The sequence below is a fragment of the Lygodium microphyllum genome, chromosome 18 (genome assembly GCF_053477565.2).
Source record: "Lygodium microphyllum isolate KBCC chromosome 18, Lygodium_microphyllum_v1.1.10, whole genome shotgun sequence".
NCBI classification, from domain to species: domain Eukaryota; kingdom Viridiplantae; phylum Streptophyta; class Polypodiopsida; order Schizaeales; family Lygodiaceae; genus Lygodium; species Lygodium microphyllum.
The window spans coordinates 59,770,716-59,790,025 of NC_141152.1; the positions used below are offsets into that span (position 1 = coordinate 59,770,716).

The 19,310-nt window shown below is 42.3% G+C and overlaps 3 protein-coding genes and 1 pseudogene across 4 annotated transcripts in view; 3 read left to right on the forward strand and 1 right to left on the reverse strand.

Annotated features, from left to right (window-relative positions):
* Positions 1-1,225: 1,225 nt before the first annotated feature.
* Positions 1,226-9,475, forward strand: LOC148020927 (uncharacterized). Its single transcript, XM_087698187.1, has 4 exons — positions 1,226-1,363; positions 8,540-8,632; positions 8,715-9,182; positions 9,308-9,475. Exons 1-4 carry the CDS (start codon positions 1,226-1,228, stop codon positions 9,473-9,475), a joined length of 867 nt encoding a protein of 288 aa, XP_087554313.1.
* A 2,462-nt stretch (positions 9,476-11,937) lies between these two features.
* LOC148020928 (ubiquitin-like-specific protease 1C) lies at positions 11,938-12,743 on the forward strand. The gene is made up of 5 exons (XM_087698188.1): positions 11,938-11,972; positions 12,061-12,198; positions 12,282-12,372; positions 12,463-12,564; positions 12,657-12,743. The coding sequence occupies exons 1-5, from the start codon at positions 11,938-11,940 to the stop codon at positions 12,741-12,743; spliced, it is 453 nt and encodes a 150-aa protein (XP_087554314.1).
* An 809-nt stretch (positions 12,744-13,552) lies between these two features.
* On the reverse strand, positions 13,553-16,406 carry LOC148020929 (uncharacterized; annotated as a pseudogene).
* Positions 16,407-17,689: 1,283 nt separating this feature from the next.
* TTL (transthyretin-like protein) overlaps positions 17,690-19,310 on the forward strand; it is a 40,403-nt gene continuing 38,782 nt past the window's right edge. The window contains exon 1 of one of the 2 annotated variants that reach the window (XM_087698753.1): positions 17,690-17,981. In XM_087698753.1, the coding sequence (XP_087554879.1) occupies positions 17,838-17,981 (144 nt within the window). In that variant the 5' untranslated portion in view covers positions 17,690-17,837. The remainder of the gene's footprint in view (positions 17,982-19,310) is intronic. The other variant, XM_087698754.1, reaches the window with a different exon arrangement.

The window sequence follows — 19,310 nt, forward strand, 5'->3', positions numbered from 1 at the left end:
AGAGAGAGAGAGAGAGAGAGAGAGAGAGAGAGAGAGAGAGAGAGAGAGAGAGAGAGAGAGAGAGAGAGAGAGAGAGAGAGAGAGAGAGAGAGAGAGATTTAAATTTTTAGGATTCAAGAGAAGCATTTGTTACAACACATGCCATAAACTGATGTGAGGCATTATGATACAATGTGGACTGATCTCATGCATGAGAGAGAGAAAGTGAGAGAGAGAGGGAGATAAACACGGAGAGTGAGTAAGTGAATTATATATATATATATATATATATATATATATATATATATATATATATGAGAGAGAGAGAGGTGTGGGCCATGGTATTCCATTCTTCCGGGGTGATCGCATGAATGAATCCATATCATGTTGTCACAGTGCGTAGGGTTGAAGGTCACCTCAGGGGTTTGGCAAGAGAAGAATGTATGGGGATGAAGGTAGATTTAGGGAGAGGAGTAGACGGAAGAGAAGGGGTTCGAAGAGATTGAAGATGTAGAAGAATACTCCCAAAAAGAATTAGAAAATATAGAAGAATACTAAGAGAGATAAAGCCTGTCAGTTTCTTTTAGCATTATGAGAAAATATAACTCTAATAGACAAAAACGTATACAAAATAATACCTTCCTCTATGCTGCTCAGATTGCCAATTTGATGCCTCCATTAGCTCTGAAAGGGGGGTTAAATATGAGGGCATTTGGCCAAAAATCAGCCAGATCACTCCTTCATCTCCCACTTCGGAGTGTTGTTCACTACCTGAAAACAGCGATTGCGCGTTGCGCGATTTCGTCAATCTCTCTTTTTACATAAAATCCTCTCAAATTGGCTGAAAGCTACATGCTTTCTTTTACATGTCATCCTAATCTAGAAGTTGTCTATAGTTTTATGGATTTTTACAAGAGATAATATCTAGAATATCAAAAATTGACTAAAAACTTGTCCAAAAAAATCTAATATTTTGAACCATGGACTCTAGCACTAATGCCTAAAGTGGCATTGGCTCTTTAAATCTAAAAGGAAGCCATACTCTAGATTTTTTTACACGGTGTGCGCATAGTAGCGGCACAACATCGTGCTAGAGAGAGAGAAATCGATTACATGAGATGGAGTGCTATTTGATTGAGTGTGCTAGAAAGAGAAAAAGAGAATATACATGTAGAGGGAGAAACACAGAGAGAGAGAGAGAGAGAGAGTGAAGATAGTGGTGGCAATCATAGAGGTGGTGAGGATAATGGTAGTGGTGGTGGAGGTGGCAATAGTATTGGTGGTGGTGGCAAAGATGGTTGTAGTGGTGGTGGAAGCAGCCGTGGTGGTGGTGGCAGTAGTGATGGCAACGGGGGTGGCAATGGTGGTGGAGAAAGTTGTTGTGGTAGTGGTGGTGGAGGAAAAGAAAATCAAGGGGTGGAATAAGTGGACTATGTGGAACAAGAAATGGAGGTTGCCCAGAAAAGCTCGCTCAAAAAGCTCGCTTCTCGCACGCACTCCAAATGTAGGAGAGCCTCTTACCTCTGATGAGGCTATGTGTAGAGGTGATTATCACTCATGAGAGAGGGCTATACGGTCTGAGATTGACTCATTGCATAATAATCATACGTGGGATCTAGTTTCCTTGCCTAGTGGCAAGAAGGCTTTGCCTTGCAAGTGGGTGTAGAAGTTGAAAAGTACCCTTGGCCACCCCAAGCTAGCATACAAGGCCAGATTGGTTGCTAAGGGTTTTAAGTAGGAACATGGTGTTGACTTTGATGAAGTCTTTTCTCCTGCAGTCAAGATGACTACCCTGCGCTTAGTCTTAACTTTGGTTGCCCAGCTTGACTTAGATCTTTATCAGTTGGATATCAAGATGAATTTCTTACATGGGGACTTGCATGATGAGATATATAGGGAGTAGCCCAAGGGTTTTGCAGAGCCTGGTAAGGAACATCTAGTATGCAGATTGAGGAAGAGTCTTTATGGTCTAAAGCAAGCACCTAGGGAATGGTATTGCAAGTTCGATGCTTTTATGCAATCACAGGGCTACAGTCATAGTGCTATGGATCCATCCTATACACGAAGAAAGCCCCTGATGGTTCATTATTGATTTTGGTACTCTATATGGATGACATACTTTTGGCAAGGAAAGCTCATGATGAGCTAGATGCTTTTAAGACTCGACTCAAAAAGAGCTTGAGATGAAAGATCTAGGACAAGCCTCTCATATACTTGATATGCACATTACACCTGACAAGTCTTAGGGACTACTCTATCAGTCATCACAGAAGGAGTATATCCATAAAGTCCTTGAGCGCTTCTGTTTGTAGGATGTGAAGACTATTGATTGTCCATTGCCTTCTCATGTGAAAGTATCACTGGCCGATTGCCTACAAACAGATGAGCAGAAGGTCAAGATGGCCAAGATTCCCTATGGATCGGTAGTGAGCAATCTTATTGCTTTTGCAGTTGGTGTTGTGGCAAGTTATATGGCTATGTCTAGTAAGAGGCATTGGGATGCCATGAAAGGTATCATGAGGTACTTAAAGAGCACTACTAATATGTATATTTGTTATGCGACTAGGATATAGGAGTCGTGGGATACACTAACTCTGACTATGCAGGACATGCAGATAGTAGGAAGTCCACTTTTGGCTATACATTCACTTTTGTTGGAGGTGCTATTTCATGAATGTCTAAGGTGCAGAAATGCATGGCTCTCTCCACTACAAAGGCCGAGCATGTTGCAGCCATTGAGGCTTACAAGAAGGCCATCTAGTTAGGCTATTAGGTTGCTGACCTTGGTATGACAGATGCTATCCCTATACTACATTTGGATTTTTTGAGTGCTATCAAGTTATCCAAGAATCCGGTCTTCCATGTGAAGACGAAACACATTGAGGTGAGGTATCACTTCATTCGTGAGGTCATTGAGGATAGGACTGTTAATCTTGTCAAGAGATACCAGAATCCTATAGACTTACTCACAAAAAGTCTCTCAGTGGAGCATTTTGCCTTCCTTAGAAAGATGATGGGTGTAGGATGAGATGACGCCTTTCCTCATCCTGTTGTACCTATGTACACTTGTATTTTTTTTCTTTTCTTTTCCCTCCTCACCGAGGTAGATTTATCTTTAAGTGAGGGGTTGTTGGGACTAAAGGTGCCTCTGCCTAGTCCACGTGTATTACTACACTAATAGTACCTGTGCGTGCACACTACACGTTGTGGGTGCCCATCATTGTCACTTTATTCTTTATTCTTTTAGTGACATTTAAATAATGAAAAGGTCGGTTACACATTGTGACAGTTGGAATTTCTCTCTCTCTCTCTCTCTCTCTCTCTCTCTCTCTCTCTCTCTCTGTCTCTCTCTTGCTCCTACTCCTTCCACCATAGCTACTACTCCTGTTCATGCTTCCACTTCAGAGCTCACCTCCTTTCAATCTATTTAGAACCATATCTTATCAACATTGTGTTGTAATATGATGCATTATGCACTCATGCCAATGTAATAATCAATGATATTTTTATACAATTATTTATTTCTTAAGAGCATTGTTGATTTTTATAAAATATTATATGTCATGGATTTGGAAAATCACAAAAGTCTCCAAGGCCACTTTGAGAGTATCAATTATTTCTAGTGCCAACTTCATGGATAGTCTAAGAGGATCCTATAAGGCAAGTCTTCTTTAATGTGCGTAACAAATAGTCTTTTTCAACAACTTGCACAAGTGTAAGAGCTGTTTCGGCAAATATATGATTATGCGATGGGATTTTCATTTGCTATTTTATTATCTTTATATGCGAAGCCCTTCAAAGTGAAATCTTTTGAGCAAAGGGAAGTTGCTTTGCAGGGTCTGGCATAAAGCACATTAGACTAAATCATTATTAGATCTTTAACGAACGTTTAAACTATAATGTGCCTTTTTTTAAAGCTTAACACCTTCTCTCACACCCAAAACTAGAACAAATGAGAGATTGAGGATTGGAGAGAAATGAAAAGTGGCATAGACTATGATTTTTAAATTAAAAACCCTAGCCTAGTCTTAATATAAATAAACCTCATTTGTAAACTAATTACCATATGTTGGGGTTGTAAGTTAGTCAAGCATTTTATTGTAACTTCGATGGGATTACAAAAATCGGTATTTTCATAACACCATGCTATGATATGAATTCTATGCTACCTTGTTCTCGATGAGTATACAAAAGTGTGCTACATATAATGCCTTAGTCCACACATACACACACACACACACACAGAGGTTTTTCTTGTGTTAAGGGAGACGAAACTGAATTTTACATGGTAGTAAAGTGAGAAACGTGCATCTAGAGATCTTATTCTTTCATAAACCTATCCTTCTATCACTTGCCAATTTCAAAAAGCTTTGGTCAATATTAGTATAGGATATAAGCTGAACATATGGACTCCTGCTTAGAATTGGGTCCTTTATTCCCACCATGCCTTCATAATCTCTCCTTCTAGCTATACTACCCTCATTCAATAACTTTAAATTACAATTGCTCGTAAGGGCATTGCTATTGCAATGGTTAAAGTGTCCCAATGGTTTTTACTTAAATCACTTCATATTAGCTAAAACTTTGGGTAAAGTAGGGCCATCAACTTATTCTTTGAGTGCTTGTTCACGTTGAGCTTTTGGGATTTTTCTTTCTCAATTTGTGTTTTCTTCCCTTTTTTTTGGTGGTGCTTTGAAAGGTCTAGGTTGAGGCCCAACTTAAACAGAACACTTAAAAAGCCAATGCTCATTTTCTATCCTCTATTTTTTTGTGGTGCTTTGAAAGGTCTCAATTGAAGCCCAAGATAAACAAGACATGTAAAAAGCCAATGCTCAAGTGTGTTAAAATTTCTAAGAAATCTAATAAAAGAAAGTGTAAAAAGCCATCACCCCTCTCCCTTTTAAAAAAAAAAAAAACTAGGCAAAAGATAGAACTTAGTAACAAAGGCAAATCTTCTATCTTACTACTATATTATTTTGGATGTAGTGAACTTCCATAAGGCTTCTCTAACCTACCTATTTTTCGAAACCTTCTTTTTTTAAATTAAAACCCTCTCCTTTCTCTCTCAAGTGTAATTTCTCATTTTTAATTAAAATCCCCTTCCCCTCTCTCTCTCTCTCTTTTAAATTAAAACCCTCTTCCCTCTCTCTCATATGTAATCTCTCCCTTTCTCTTCCCCTTCCCTTTCTAATTAAATTCTTCCCTCTCCTCTCTCTCATATGTAAAGCCTAGGCTCTCTCTTTTTTCCCTCTCCTTTAATTAAATCAAACTACCTTATAAAACAAAAGTCTCTTTCTATTAAATTAAACTTTTTAATTGAAACTTTTCTTTTAATTAAATATTTTTAAAAACTTTTTAAAAATTCTATACTATTAGTTAAGTAACGGTGGGGGGCGAGTGCCACATGGTAGGCCCCACCTCCCCCACAAAAAAAAAGAACGCAGGGGCAGGGGCAGGGGCACGTGCAATGCGCCCCGCCCCCCGATGCCCTCCCCCCCCGCCCCCCAAAAATCGCGCCCGCCCTTCGCGTGGGGGGCGAGCTAGCCCTCAACACTAACTCCCAAAGGGTCATAATGACCTCGGGGAGTTGGGATCAACGGCTCACGTTGATCCCCCTCCTCACGACCATGCGCCATCGTTGATCCCACGAGGATTAAACCCATCCTCAATTGGTCATCCCGCCCGAGATCATAAACCAGACCTCCCCGGAAAAGTGCGCCGTTGATTGGCAGTCTCCTACGTGTCCGGCATGCGAACTGGAGCGCCTTAACTCCTCATTATTGGAAGGGCCCCGCAGAATGTGCCGCCGCCGTTGAACAGGGTGTTATCAACTCCTGGGAACATGCGAAGTGCCAGATCACCTCCCGCCCTGCGGTTATCCCACCCTGCGGCTCATCCCTGCGGCTCATACCCTGCGGCTCCCTGCGGCTCTCTCTCTCTCGTACTCTGCGGCTCCCTGCGGCTCTCCCTCCCGCCCCTCAACACTAACTCCCACGGGGTCATAATGACCTCGGGGAGTTGGGATCAATGGCTCACGTTGATCCCCCTCCTCACGACCATGCACCATCGTTGATCCCACGAGGATTAAACCCATCCTCAATTGGTCGTCCCGCCCGAGATCATAAACCAGACCTCCCCGGAAAAGTGCGCCGTTGATTGGCAGTCTCCTACGTGTCCGGCATGCGAACTGGAGCGCCTTAACTCCTCATTATTGGAAGGGCCCCGCAGAATGTGCCGCCGCCGTTGAACAGGGTGTTATCAACTCCTGGGAACATGCGAAGTGCCAGATCACCTCCCGCCCTGCGGTTATCCCACCCTGCGGCTCATCCCTGCGGCTCATACCCTGCGGCTCCCTGCGGCTCTCTCTCTCTCGTACTCTGCGGCTCCCTGCGGCTCTCCCTCCCGCCCTGCGGTCTTCTCGTACCGTGCGGCTCTCCCTCTCTCTCGTACCCTGCGGCTCCCTGCGGCTCTCCCTCCCGCCCTGCGGTTCACTCCCAGCACCCTGCGGCCCTCGTCCAGCGAGCTCCCGCCCAGCGAGCTCCCACCACCCTGCGGCTCAACCACCACGGGGTTCATCCCTCCTGCCCAGCAAGCTCCCAGCACCCTGCGGCTCCCGCCCAGCGAGCTCCCGCCCAGCGAGCTCCCACCACCCTGCGCACATCCATCAGCACACGAATGGCCTCGTGAGCTCCCAGCCGACGACTTCATCCCTCGGCTCTCTGCGGCTGGTTGCCTCCCAACTCGGTGGCTTCATACCAACTCGGCGGTTGGTTCGGGTGTTTCGAGACCCACCCACGGACCCATTCGGACGCGAGCTGGTCTTCATCCACGTCAGCAACTCCCAAGTCCACGATTGTGTCTCCCAGAGTGCGCATCCCATGCCCATTCGGATGCGTGCTGGTCTTTATCCACCGTCTTGTATGCGCCTCCGTCTTGTATGCACCTCCGTCTTCATTCCTCCCACAGTCGGTGAGACCGTGACTCAGGAGGCTGCAGTGTGACCGTGACTCAAGAAGTTGCAACATCTCGGGAGGCCCAATCGTCTTCATCAGCGTGACGCGTGTGTGGGAGGCACTATCTCCCGTCTCAGGCTCAATCCTTTTGTAATATTTCACAACAATCTGGATGCATAACTCCTGTTGGAAGAGTTTGTTGATTATTATCTAGGTTGCTAACGTCGCAATCATTTTGCAATAACCATATGTGCTCTGTCGCAATCATTTTGCAATAACCATATGTGCTCTGTCTGATACGTGTCCGCGCCTAAGTGTGATAATCATGCATGCATTTCCTTTAAGCTTGTATATTCGATTGATATATAATGTATACTGTGGCTAACATAAATATGAACCCAATAAATGAATGTGAGAATAACAAAGGGAGTTACAACTCTATTTATGTCACTAAGCTTACAATCATCACTTAGCATTCAACCTCTTTTGAACCATGCCACTTTGTGGAGAATGGGTTGCACTAAAAATTTAAGATAACCAAAAAGGAAAGCTAAATCGAATTCAAGTTTCTAAGATAAACTATGATGCATGTGCAAATTGTGAAAGTGGTTTTGGGCTCAAGCTTTGAGGAGGTCACAACTACATGTTTTCATAATTTAATTATTCAAGCACTGCTTTCCTTTTTGTTTTTCTAAGAAAATTAATGGTCTTAGATTTAAGTAGCTATTGGTACACCACAATAAATTAGCTCTACTTCTCTAAAGTTTGGGCAAGAGATAATACCCTTGCCAATTACATGTGGTTGTAGAACCTCAATCTTGGTTCCAGCTACATTAATGAGACTATCCTTGATGTAGTTGCAAGCCCACCAATCATCACTTTTAGCTTTTTCCATGCCCCAAAATCTACTAAATGGTCAAATTTGGCAATTATACATGTGCAAAGCACTCTATATAGGTCAAATTTGGCGAGTATTGGGAATGGTATGAATGTGTTGAGTCTCAATCCTTCGCAAAAATTATTGATTGGAATCCTATAAGAAGCCCAATAACCATGTTACAATGTCAAAATATATATTTGCACTAGGAATAATAAGGCAAGGCACTAGTACTTGGAAGTGTTGTAGTGACGTGATAGCTTGGTGAAGAATTGTTGATAGTCTACCGATTTTTTGAATAGAGCTTTTTTATTGTTACTAAATTGAACACATCTAATCGTTAGATTGGATGTGGCATCCACCATTGGTCATAAATCATGACATATTCTATATTTGGTCTTTCATCAAGCATGTCCACAAAAGTTTAGTAGGTTATCAACTTCTATATTTTTTCATCGAGCATATTCTATATTTTTTTATGGATCATCCAATGGTTATCAACTTCTCACTTTTTGTTGTTTTGTTACATGGATTATCCAATGGTTATGAGTAGGTGCGCACGCTTTCACCTCTGGCAAATGGCTCCACGCACTCGCAGCCATTCTTCGTCGGATGTCCATTCACGAAAAAATACCAGAGTAAGATGCCCTTTTTAATATTTGTTTAGGGTTTTCTTAACGTTCATTTTTTACTTCTCACATATTGTGTACTTCCGTTTCTTTTTTTTTAGGTTGCATCATCTCCTCGACGTACTCGTAGAGGGGCTCGGGCGGCAGGCGCGTCTCAGACATCCTTTGAAAGAGAAGTGCCGAGCTACTCCCAGGTAAGTGTTTATCCTACTTTCTGTTGTTAGTAAGCATACTCCTAAGATGTGATACTTATAAATAGAATGTCACTTTACATAGGAAAACCCACCATACATTGAGATCACACTAGCGGATGGGTCTCTTGCCCGTCAATGCCGTGTTGACATTCTTTGTCCGAAAAGACATGTCAACATTAAGAGACGGGCAAGGATGATACAGCATCTGAAGGATGAGCATGGTATCCATTACGATATTCCATGTCGAAAGACTGGCCGTCCCATAGGCGCACAACATGCTAGTCATCCTGTTGGTGCTTGGCACCGCCAGGCAGAGTCTCGTTTCTCTAACCTTGAACGAAAGCTGAGTTTGGCCCGAAGTAAGTATGAGAAGACTCAGCATGCTAGAGCGAGCTCATTATGGGACTTACTCGAAGATGCTGAGCGTACCATGGACAGGCAGGAGTATGTGGAGGCATTTGTGAATAGACAAATGAGCAAATATGACTCCAAACGAGATGAGCGTGTGCGGAGAACGCAGAGTCGAATAGCGGATGGGTACCAAAAACATGTAAGTCTCTAACCTAATATTGTTTGTTCTTCTGTAGTGTCATATGCAAATGCAATTTAATTACCTTGGCCTTAAGTTTATCATTTTTTTAATATGTAAATACACTCACACGTTGCTTTTTTTAGAAACGACCTCGCACACGAGATGAGGAGGATGTGCCCCATATCGATGATGAGGGTCAGGTCCTAGACCACCATGCGGAGTTGCAAATAGTGGAGCGAAACTCCCAGATGGACTTGGATAGCTTATTGCAGGCTGGTCCTCCATCCACCGGCGATGTTATGGACTCCTAGGTTAGTTTTTCACAATTTTGTGGCTTTTGGTTATGGTTATGGTTCAGGTTAGTTTATGGGCATTGTGTGGTTAGAATTATGTTCATGGTTATTGTTTATGGGCATTGTATAGTTCATGGGCATTGTGTAGTTAGGTTATGGTTATGGTAATCGTTTATGCTTATGGTTCTGGTCATGGCATTGTTTGTTGTGTAGCTTATTATGGTTATTGTTTAAGGTTATGGTTATGGCATTGTTTATGTTTATGGCTATGGGCATTGTGTAGTTAGGATTATGGTTATGGTTATTGTTTATGCTTACCGACTTTGACATTGTTTATGGTTATGGTTATGTTTGTGGCTATAGGCATTGTTGTGTTTATGGCTATGTTTAGGGTTATGGTTATGTTTATGGGCATGTTTGTTGTGTTTATGGCTATGTTTATGGTTATGTTTATGCTTATGGTTATGTTTATGGGCATGTTTGTTGTGTTTATGGCTATGTTTATGGTTATGGTCATGTTTATGGCTATGTTTATGGTTATGTTCATGCTTATGGTTATGGCATTGTTTATGGTTATGGTTATGTTTAAGGGCATGTTCGTTGTGTTTATGGTTATGTTTAGGGTTATGGTTATGTTTATGGGCATGTTTGTTGTGTTTATGGCTATGTTTAGGGTTATGGTTATGTTTATGGGCATGTTTGTTGTGTTTATGGCTATGTTTAGGGTTATGGGTTATGGTTATGTTTATGGGCATGTTTGTTGTGTTTATGGCTATGTTTAGGGTTATGGTTATGTTTATGGGCATGTTTGTTGTGTTTATGGCTATGTTTAGGGTTATGGTTATGTTTATGGGCATGTTTGTTGTGTTTATGGCTATGTTTATGGTTATGTTTATGCTTATGGTTATGGCATTTTTTAGGGTTTAGGGTTATGTTTATGGGCATGTTTGTTGTGTTTATGGCTATGTTTATGGTTATGGTCATGTTTATGGCTATGTTTATGGTTATGTTCATGCTTATGGTTATGGCATTGTTTATGGTTATGGTTATGTTTAAGGGCATGTTCGTTGTGTTTATGGCTATGTTTAGGGTTATGGTTATGTTTATGGGCATGTTTGTTGTGTTTATGGCTATGTTTAGGGTTATGGTTATGTTTATGGGCATGTTTGTTGTGTTTATGGCTATGTTTATGGTTATGTTTATGCTTATGGTTATGGCATTTTTTAGGGTTTAGGGTTATGTTTATGGGCATGTTTGTTGTGTTTATGGCTATGTTTATGGTTATGGTCATGTTTATGGCTATGTTTATGGTTATGTTCATGCTTATGGTTATGGCATTGTTTATGGTTATGGTTATGTTTAAGGGCATGTTCGTTGTGTTTATGGCTATGTTTAGGGTTATGGTTATGTTTATGGGCATGTTTGTTGTGTTTATGGCTATGTTTAGGGTTATGGTTATGTTTATGGGCATGTTTGTTGTGTTTATGGCTATGTTTATGGTTATGTTTATGCTTATGGTTATGGCATTGTTTAGGGTTTAGGGTTATTGTTATGGGCATTATATGGTTATTGTTATGTGTATTTTATGGTTATGGTTATTGTTTATGTGTATTTTATGTTTATGGTTATTGTTATGTATATTATGTTTATGGCATTGTTTATGGTTATTGTTATGGCATTGTAGGGCGAGGGGAGTAAGCGCTTCACGTCGCTCCTCCTATCACCTCGACCCACCCCTATCACCATCTCCTCCCCTCTTGAGTATCCAAGTGACGCTTCGCATTGCATATTCACCATTGGATGCAATTCGGTTGACACCAATGTGAATTGCTCTCCTGCCAAGATGAAGGGGCAAAAAAGTGCCACCTCAAGGTGCGTTTTTTTAAAATCCAATGCTTTCATTGTGTTGTATTTCTTGTACTTGTGATTGGTTGCATTGTGTGTGGTTGTTTTTTGGTATTATTTTAGGTTAGAGACTTCCGCAAATATCGAGTTCGTGTCTCTATGCTCAAAGCTCCGTGTGGATGTCGACCGGGCTTTGTTGGATGCATTGCGGTGCGTGGAGGAGGCATCCACCCGTACCATGAATTTGTTCGCCATGTAAGTTTGTTAAACTAGTTATAGCTCTATTGGTTGTTGCCTGATGATTAGGACTAGGGGTTTTGTTGTTCTATTGAACTAATTTGTGCTTTTATTCATAGTTGGTTATTGTTATTGTTATGGTTATTGTTATTTTATGGTTATGGTTATGGTTATTGTTATTTTATGATTATGGTTCTTGTTATTTTATGGTTATGGTTATTGTTATGTGTATTTTATGGTTTTGGTTATTTCATAGTTGGATGGAGCATTTGATGCCGAGAGAGCACGTCCATGATGTATGCTTTGTGGATAGTCTGTGGTTTCCATACATCAATATGGTTGAGCCACAAGACGATAGTGTTTCGTTGAGGAATTACTTTGATAGTTGTGATCCCACGATGTCCACCTTTATCTTTCTGCCTGTGCTTGAGAGGTTAGTAGTCCCTTTATGCATACTTATTATAAATGCTTTATCATAGCCCTTTGATGCGCTAGTTTTAATAGCATTCTTTGATGTGCAGGTCACATTGGTCTCTTTTTGTGGTCTTCAACCCTTTGCTAGGAAGGGTTGAAAAATTACCTCAAGATCATGGAGCCATCCTATGCCTTGACTCCTTGGAGTACATTGATTTCACGGCATGTCTACCTTATGTGCACAGGTATCGTAACATTCTATATGCACCCATGCTTTATGTTGTGTCACATATGTATTATGTTCATCTCTTTTGTGTCTATGTTTCAGGGCCGTGTTTGCACTATCAAGGCTTTGTACTGACCCAGTATGCGCAAGGTTTTTATCGGACGTGGAGAAAATGAAGCTCATCCACATTAAGGTATGTACTAAGAATGTGGCAGTACTACTGACACTTAGAGATGTAACATAGAGAAGTTAACATAAAGATGACTATAATCCCTTTTCGCAGGCCCCTCAACAGACAAATGCGGTCGATTGTGGATTTTATGTGATGGCTTTCATAAGACTACTCATCGAGGGTGGTGTGGTTGGGAAACCAACCAAAAACTGGGTAAGCCTATACTGGTATAAGTGCTTTTGCTATGCGACTTTGAATGGTCTTGTGTGCATACGTCAATCCATAATCAACTTTTTGTATTGCAGTTAACTAGAAAATGGTTCAATGCCACCTACGTTACCACTTTGAAGGAGGACCTTTACCAGTGGGCGCTTGGAGTGTTGGAGCGGTGATCTTGTGTGGTTTTAGTCAATTTGTGACATTTAGCTAGATTGTGGCAGTCATGGACTTATGGTCTCACTTATGGTCATGAACTTGGTTTGTGGCAGACATGTACCAAGATTTGAATTCATGGTTCTTTTTGAACTCATGCATCTTTTTGGACTTTTTCTGATTCTTTGTGTGGTATAGAAATCATTAATTGATCTTATCTCAATGTTACTAATCTCACGTTTCAATGTTACTAATCTCACGATTTAATGTTACCAATCTAACGATTTCATTGCACCATAGCACTTCATTACATTATTCCATAGGATTCTTTGTTTAGAAATCATTAATTGATCTTATCTCTCTCTCTCTCTCTCTCTCAAATTGACCATAGTATCATGAATTGAACTCATAAACATTTGCTTATTTGGTTGTATAGTCACCAATGATTCAATGTTACTAATCTCACGATTTAATGCTACTAATCTCATGATTTCATTGCACCATAGTATTGCGGTTACATTATTCCATGGGATGTGTGGTTCAACTTGCTTTATCACATGTGTCAACGATGCTTCCCAACAATGCACCCATCATTACTAACTTAAGCTATCAATATTTGCGCAACTCTTTAAATATGAGAGCATGTCACATCTGGATTACATGAACATGTAGTGATAAGAAATAACCTGTTGGATGTGTTGCCAAATATACACACTAATTTCTAATTAGTAAAATCATATAATTATCCAATACGACACTACCATAAAATCCAAAACACCACCATAAAAACTAGCTAATTCCAGCAAATAGAGCAAGATAAAATCCAGGAGAACGTTATCCATTAGATGGAGAATCATGTGTACAGTACAAACATTTTGAACCTAGATGCCAAGACTTCTGTGATCGTGGACCCATCAGGGAACGAGAGAGAAAACTGACGCTCCTCATTCTCACTGTTGTAGGTGCAATACAAAATACGACAAGTGCCAATGTAAGACTCACCATACAATCGCACCGCCTTGCCGATCAAGATAGAATCCGCTGGATGAGGAGCATACCGCAGGGATAGAGGGAGTAGTGCATGGCAAGTATTGCATGAATACACTGCGAGAGGGTCCACCAAAAATGTTTTGGTGCAGCAATGAGGACACTATATCCGCGGTTTTGGGCTAAACCTTACACGACCCCTCCCTCGTTGATGCTTGCGCCTTAACACGCCTGTAATAGATGGACGCTTGGGTTGTGATGAGGACTCCCCCCTCTCATTTGGACGATGACGATGATCCTTGCCATGCCCTAGGCGCGCCCGTGTCACATTTTCCTGGATCTGATAGATCCCACCCTTTTTAGGCATGTCAATCTCCTGTGGTGTGAACATGTGAACAAGAGACTCTTTAGCACTTTCCAGTTGGCGCATACAAGCATCCATCTGTGCCGCTGTGTAGGATGGAATCCCATCCTCGATCCTTTGAAGGAGGTCTCTAAAGTCTGCGATGGAGGACACGAGTTCCCCTTTCTGCACGCCACCATCGGAAGATGATCCCTCCAATCCTGTGATTTTATCGCCACCTGGTCTTTCCTTTATGTCATCAAAGACATGCGCACTATCGATGATGGGGAGAATCTCATGAAGGTGAGGAAAATAGCTCTTCAAGATGAGCCTCAAACCATGAAGATGTTTACAGTCAGTCGACCAATCAGGGCAATCACAGTAGTTTGATTGTACTCTTACATGATACCATTTTGCATGTTGGGTGGTGCTTGCTATTTTAAACAACATGGTCCCCTCGTTAATGACTTGAAGAGAGGAGGGATCTTGCTCATACCGCTGAAGAATCTTCTCCCCTGCTGCCAATCTAGCCGTATGACTCTTGCTTGACCCATAGACTTTGAAGCGCTCAGAATCAGCTGGCATAAAAAACATGTATAAGACAACAATGCGTTTTAAGGAAAGGTCAAAAGTGCAAATAGAAAGGAAATTGACCACATTACCTATCTCTTGCTTTTGCTTGAAAAACTCCAAAGCCGATCCACCCATTCTAGAACCCGACGATGAGTCACCAACAAGGGCGTGCAGCAGATCCAAAATGGACCTGTTGATCCTAGCATCAAGTAGAGTGTACTTGATATATTGCCAAAGTCTCTCGATGAGGTTTGTTGTGTCGACATTGCCATGTGGAAACATGCGACCAAACTTGGGCCATCTTGCACGCCAAATACAATCTTTCCCACACCATCCATTGGTAACGTATCGGACCACATTTGGATGAGCGGAATAACGATGAAGCAATTGCTCAAACATATCATCAAACTGCGACTCTGTAGGGCAATGCATAAGATTGGACAAAGAGGCATACACATGATCGCGCTCATCTGTAGGGACCTTGATTCACACAAGAACATGTAAAGTACTCACTGTCAAGCTCATGGAACTCACAAAAAGGCAATGCTTAAAAGTAAAATGGTATTGAAAAGGTGTACCTGTGGCAAGAGATTTTCAACCCATGCTTTCTTTGTGTGGAACCAGCATAGAATAATATGGCATGCTCGTTGACGCTTGTTGCCACCAAGGTAGTCAGTGGTCCAACAATGAGGGTCTTCCAGAACAACCTTCGAGAGCGCCTCCAGCTCTGGCTGGGACTTATCAATCACCAGGGCAGCAGGGCGAATATCTCCCATCCTAGAGAGGACTAGTCTCATGGTGATTTGCAAAGCCATAATCTCTTGGTTTGACCCATTGTCACTAGTGCATAGCATAAACCAAATAGGGATACCCACCCCATGTTGGTTTGGTAAAACCGCCGCATAAAGCGGAAGACCAAACACATTGGTCTTGAATGTGCTGTCGATTGCCCAAGCATTGTTATTTGAGAACCTCTTACTCATTTGCAACATCCATTCGTCCTGGACTATCAGTACGAATGGTTTGTCCTTGTCCTCTATGGCATGAGGATTGTATGGTTGGCAATAGAGTACCTAAAAGACCATGTAGATGATAGTATCAAATAGATATACTAATTTTCACAGCTTATAAACATTTATGAGAATATGTCAAATACCTTGTTTTGATCTCGTAGACGGAGAGCCTCCAAATACATTGCCATCCAATCATCCTTCGAAAGTTTGCCTGCAACAGGATGACACATAGAACATTGACGCTCAAAGCAACCTAGAACCATAGACAAAGGCTTAGAAGGTAGCATACCTTCAGTTCGAATTTGATATGATAGTGTCTGTACCTCCCTTGGTATCATGAAGAACCTATAAATGACACGATCCAATGGAGAGGCATTTTTCAAATGAAACCGCTCCTTGCTAAGGCTCATCTTCGTAACGTGCCGACATGTCCCAACGTCAAACAGGTCATCCTTGCAACAATCAATCACAGTTGGATGCACCGGCAAGTGATACAAGTCGGCACGAGATCCAGGTACATGACCCTCGTGTGGTCCATGGACTCGTATAGTGACATCATAGAGATCGTCTTTGTACTCTATTTGCACCTTGAAAGGGCAACCACATTTCTTCGACGTTCGCAACCTGCGGATTTGGGATCCCTTTCGAGTTGCTCTACCACTGCGATGACATGCATATTCCACTATTGTCTTCCCTAAACCATGCTTTTTGGTTGAGCGAACCTTGCCCAACCTAACACTGTGTTCAAGCATGATTTCTTGAAGCCTCCGCTCAACAAGAGATCTATCTACAGTAAACTCCAAGATGGGTGCTCTTCTTTCTTGAACCTTCCCATGAACGAACAATGGGCCTTTATAACCATGGGGCCTTGTGAACACCTTGCAAGTACACCCACTGATGAGATCTCTCACATACACAAGAGGAATGCCATGCCTTCTCAAGTCAGTACACCACGTGGATTTGATGGAATCAATTGTGACATTGATACCCTCGTGAGCACCTGTAACCTTGTTTATGTGATTTTCAAGGAATATGCTCTCCCACTCCTCTATACATGCAATGCGCAATGATGGCTCCGATTTCAAGGCCAATGTAATGTATCCATCGCCATTTCTACCAATGCAAAGACCTTCTCTGATTCTTCTCCACTTCTTCAAGTCGAGCAACTCCCTCCTGTGGAGTTGCTTGAGCACCTCCAATGTGATGGCCTTCTGCCCGCTCAAATCACTGACCATCAAGCTGTAAGTCTCTCTATTAAAAGAGAAGTACTTCGATGAGGTATAGGTAGTTGGGCTTGGTGCATTGTTAGTGATTTCTTGTGGTGCCGAATCATTGTCTCCACTTAAGAAATCAAGCATCTCAACCTCGTCGCTTGATGATCCATCTAATGTCTCTTCATCCGTGTCGAGATCATCGATCTCAATGTCGCTTTCCATAATCCATGCGTGTTGACTACATACGTATATATCACCAAAACATCATTCCAATGCCACAATGCATCCAATGCAAATATGAGAGGAAGAAAGAGAGAGAGATATGCACCTTGTAGTGGAAGTCATGACCAAGAAATCGTAATATGAACCTCAAACCTTTGTTCCAATGATCGCGTGAGCTTGTATGCGCTTGGAATATGGGCATCCAACCTCGGTTCACAACAGCACACGAATGCGCCCTGCGTGCAGGATTTTCCTGTGGGTAATACCGAGAGCTTTTCGGCTTTCGGTACCAGGTCAACACAGTTTACTTTAATGGCTGGGTTTACTTGTAGTCCACGATTCAAAAATACGTATCAGAGATAGTGGGCCCCGCTGAATCTACTATCTCTTACTGCCAGCCCATGCCATCAATTTTAACGACTGGCGGTGCATTTATAGTCCTGGATGGGTTTACTTTTGCATGTGGCAGCGAACATCCCCGAATTTCGAGACGCCGTTGCTCCGTCAGATCCAAGTTTCCGGCTGGTTGGGTTTCTATTTGCGGGTTGGGTTTTGTTAATCTGGATGGGTTTACTTCTGCATAAAGTAGCGGCTCTGATGCGAGCCTTTTTTCGGGGTGAAGAGGAGCCGTTGATCCCAACTCCCCGAGGTCATAAAGACCCCGTGGGAGATAGTGCTGAGGGCGAGCTAGTATCTATTCTGAGTAATTCCCGGGACGAATTTCATAGTCCAGTGATTGATCGTTGCGGAGAACTCATCTCAATGGCGGGATCCTTCCATTTCAGTCAGCAGGAATTCCTGGCTTGCTGTGGAAGCTCAAAGTTTGCAGCAGAGATGGCGAAAGCGGGCCCGTTTTTGTCCCTTGCGCAAGCCATCCAAGCATCGCGCAGTATCTGGTGGAATCAGGTTCTCCCGTTCAATGTGCTATTTTTCTTTCTCAGTAGATGTCAGCAGAAGATAACCTTTCCCATTGCCATGTCTGCTATGATGCATGAAGCCTCTTGTTTTGAATTGTTACCTGTGGCCTCCTTCAGAAGCAACCTATGCTATCTGCTTACTGGTCCAAGTAATGGTCTTTACTGCGCTTGGTATCATTTGTCTGTAGCTCGCTTGGTATCTATTTAACAGGTTTATGGTATTGACCTGTATGGGAAAGTATCTCAAGAATTAGGTAGATACCATCATTTCGTTGGCTTTAAGATAGTTGGGATAGTGATGAACCTCCAAGGAGAAGCTGAAATGATACCAAATGTCAAGTGCAATGTGGTCATTGTAAGAGAGCTTTCCCTCTCATAAATTGGTTTCTGTCTGTGAAATCTGGTTGCTGTTTGTGACAGAATCCTCCAGGCTGATCAGGACAACTGTATGCAGCACTAAAGGCAGATCTGAAACAGCTCCTACATGCAGTGTGAGTGATAACAACAGCTGTTAGGGGACACCTCAGGTTGGGAAAGAGCTGACAGCAACACAAACTGAGATATCTGTCAGGGAGGGGTGTAGACAACAGTACAGAGTGGGTGCCAGCTGCTGGTAATGAGCCTGCAATGCCGAGATGGGGCTGAGTGGTGGTCAGGCTGTGTATTTATATATGAGTAGATCCTCCCAAATTAGGGTTTGGTTTATGGGACATTGACGCTCTCTTTAATGAAAGCCTGGTGATAATTGAGTTTTGAACTTTTGGGGCTATAATAAAGAGGTAATCAGTTTATGATGCATTTTTAGCTCAATAGATCCTCATCGTACCTTTGTGGTTCCATCTTCCTTGGAGACTTTCCCTTTTACCAGCATGGAGGCCTCCTCTCTTGAGGTGGATCTTATGATACCTCTTGATGCTACCATGGTGGCTCCTTCTCCCTAGTCCTCCAGCTAGGGTGCTTCATCTTCATCCTTCTTCATGGTTCTTGTCATCACATGAAGAATGACATTAGATTTCTCTCTCTCCTTTGATATCAACATCCATGGTTGAGAGGGGGTTTCTACTTTTGGTACCTATAGGTTTTGGCATTTGTCTTCAACATCGGTTTCCTTTCCTTGCATACTCACCCTTTGCATTGCATGATCGTCATCATCTTTGTAAAAGGGCACTTGCACAAGTGAACAATTTCCCCCATTAGGGACAATGTCCAAGTGGTATCTCGTTGCATACACATTCTCATCATGTAGCATTTCTCTATGCAACTCATTATGTGGAGTACTGCGGAGTGAATCTTGAGCTGTCTCCATTGACTGTTCTAT

Bases quoted from the DNA above. Each gene is read 5' to 3' on its own strand.
- LOC148020928 (XM_087698188.1), top strand. From the start codon at position 11,938: ATGTCCACCTTTATCTTTCTGCCTGTGCTTGAGAG. The intron at 12,373-12,462 runs GTATGTACTAAG...CCCTTTTCGCAG, and splicing joins TGAAGCTCATCCACATTAAG to GCCCCTCAACAGACAAATGC. The intron at 12,565-12,656 runs GTAAGCCTATAC...TTTGTATTGCAG, and splicing joins GGAAACCAACCAAAAACTGG to TTAACTAGAAAATGGTTCAA.
- LOC148020927 (XM_087698187.1), top strand. From the start codon at position 1,226: ATGGTAGTGGTGGTGGAGGTGGCAATAGTATTGGTGGTGGTGGCAAAG. The intron at 8,633-8,714 runs GTAAGTGTTTAT...CACTTTACATAG, and splicing joins AAGTGCCGAGCTACTCCCAG to GAAAACCCACCATACATTGA. The intron at 9,183-9,307 runs GTAAGTCTCTAA...TGCTTTTTTTAG, and splicing joins CGGATGGGTACCAAAAACAT to AAACGACCTCGCACACGAGA.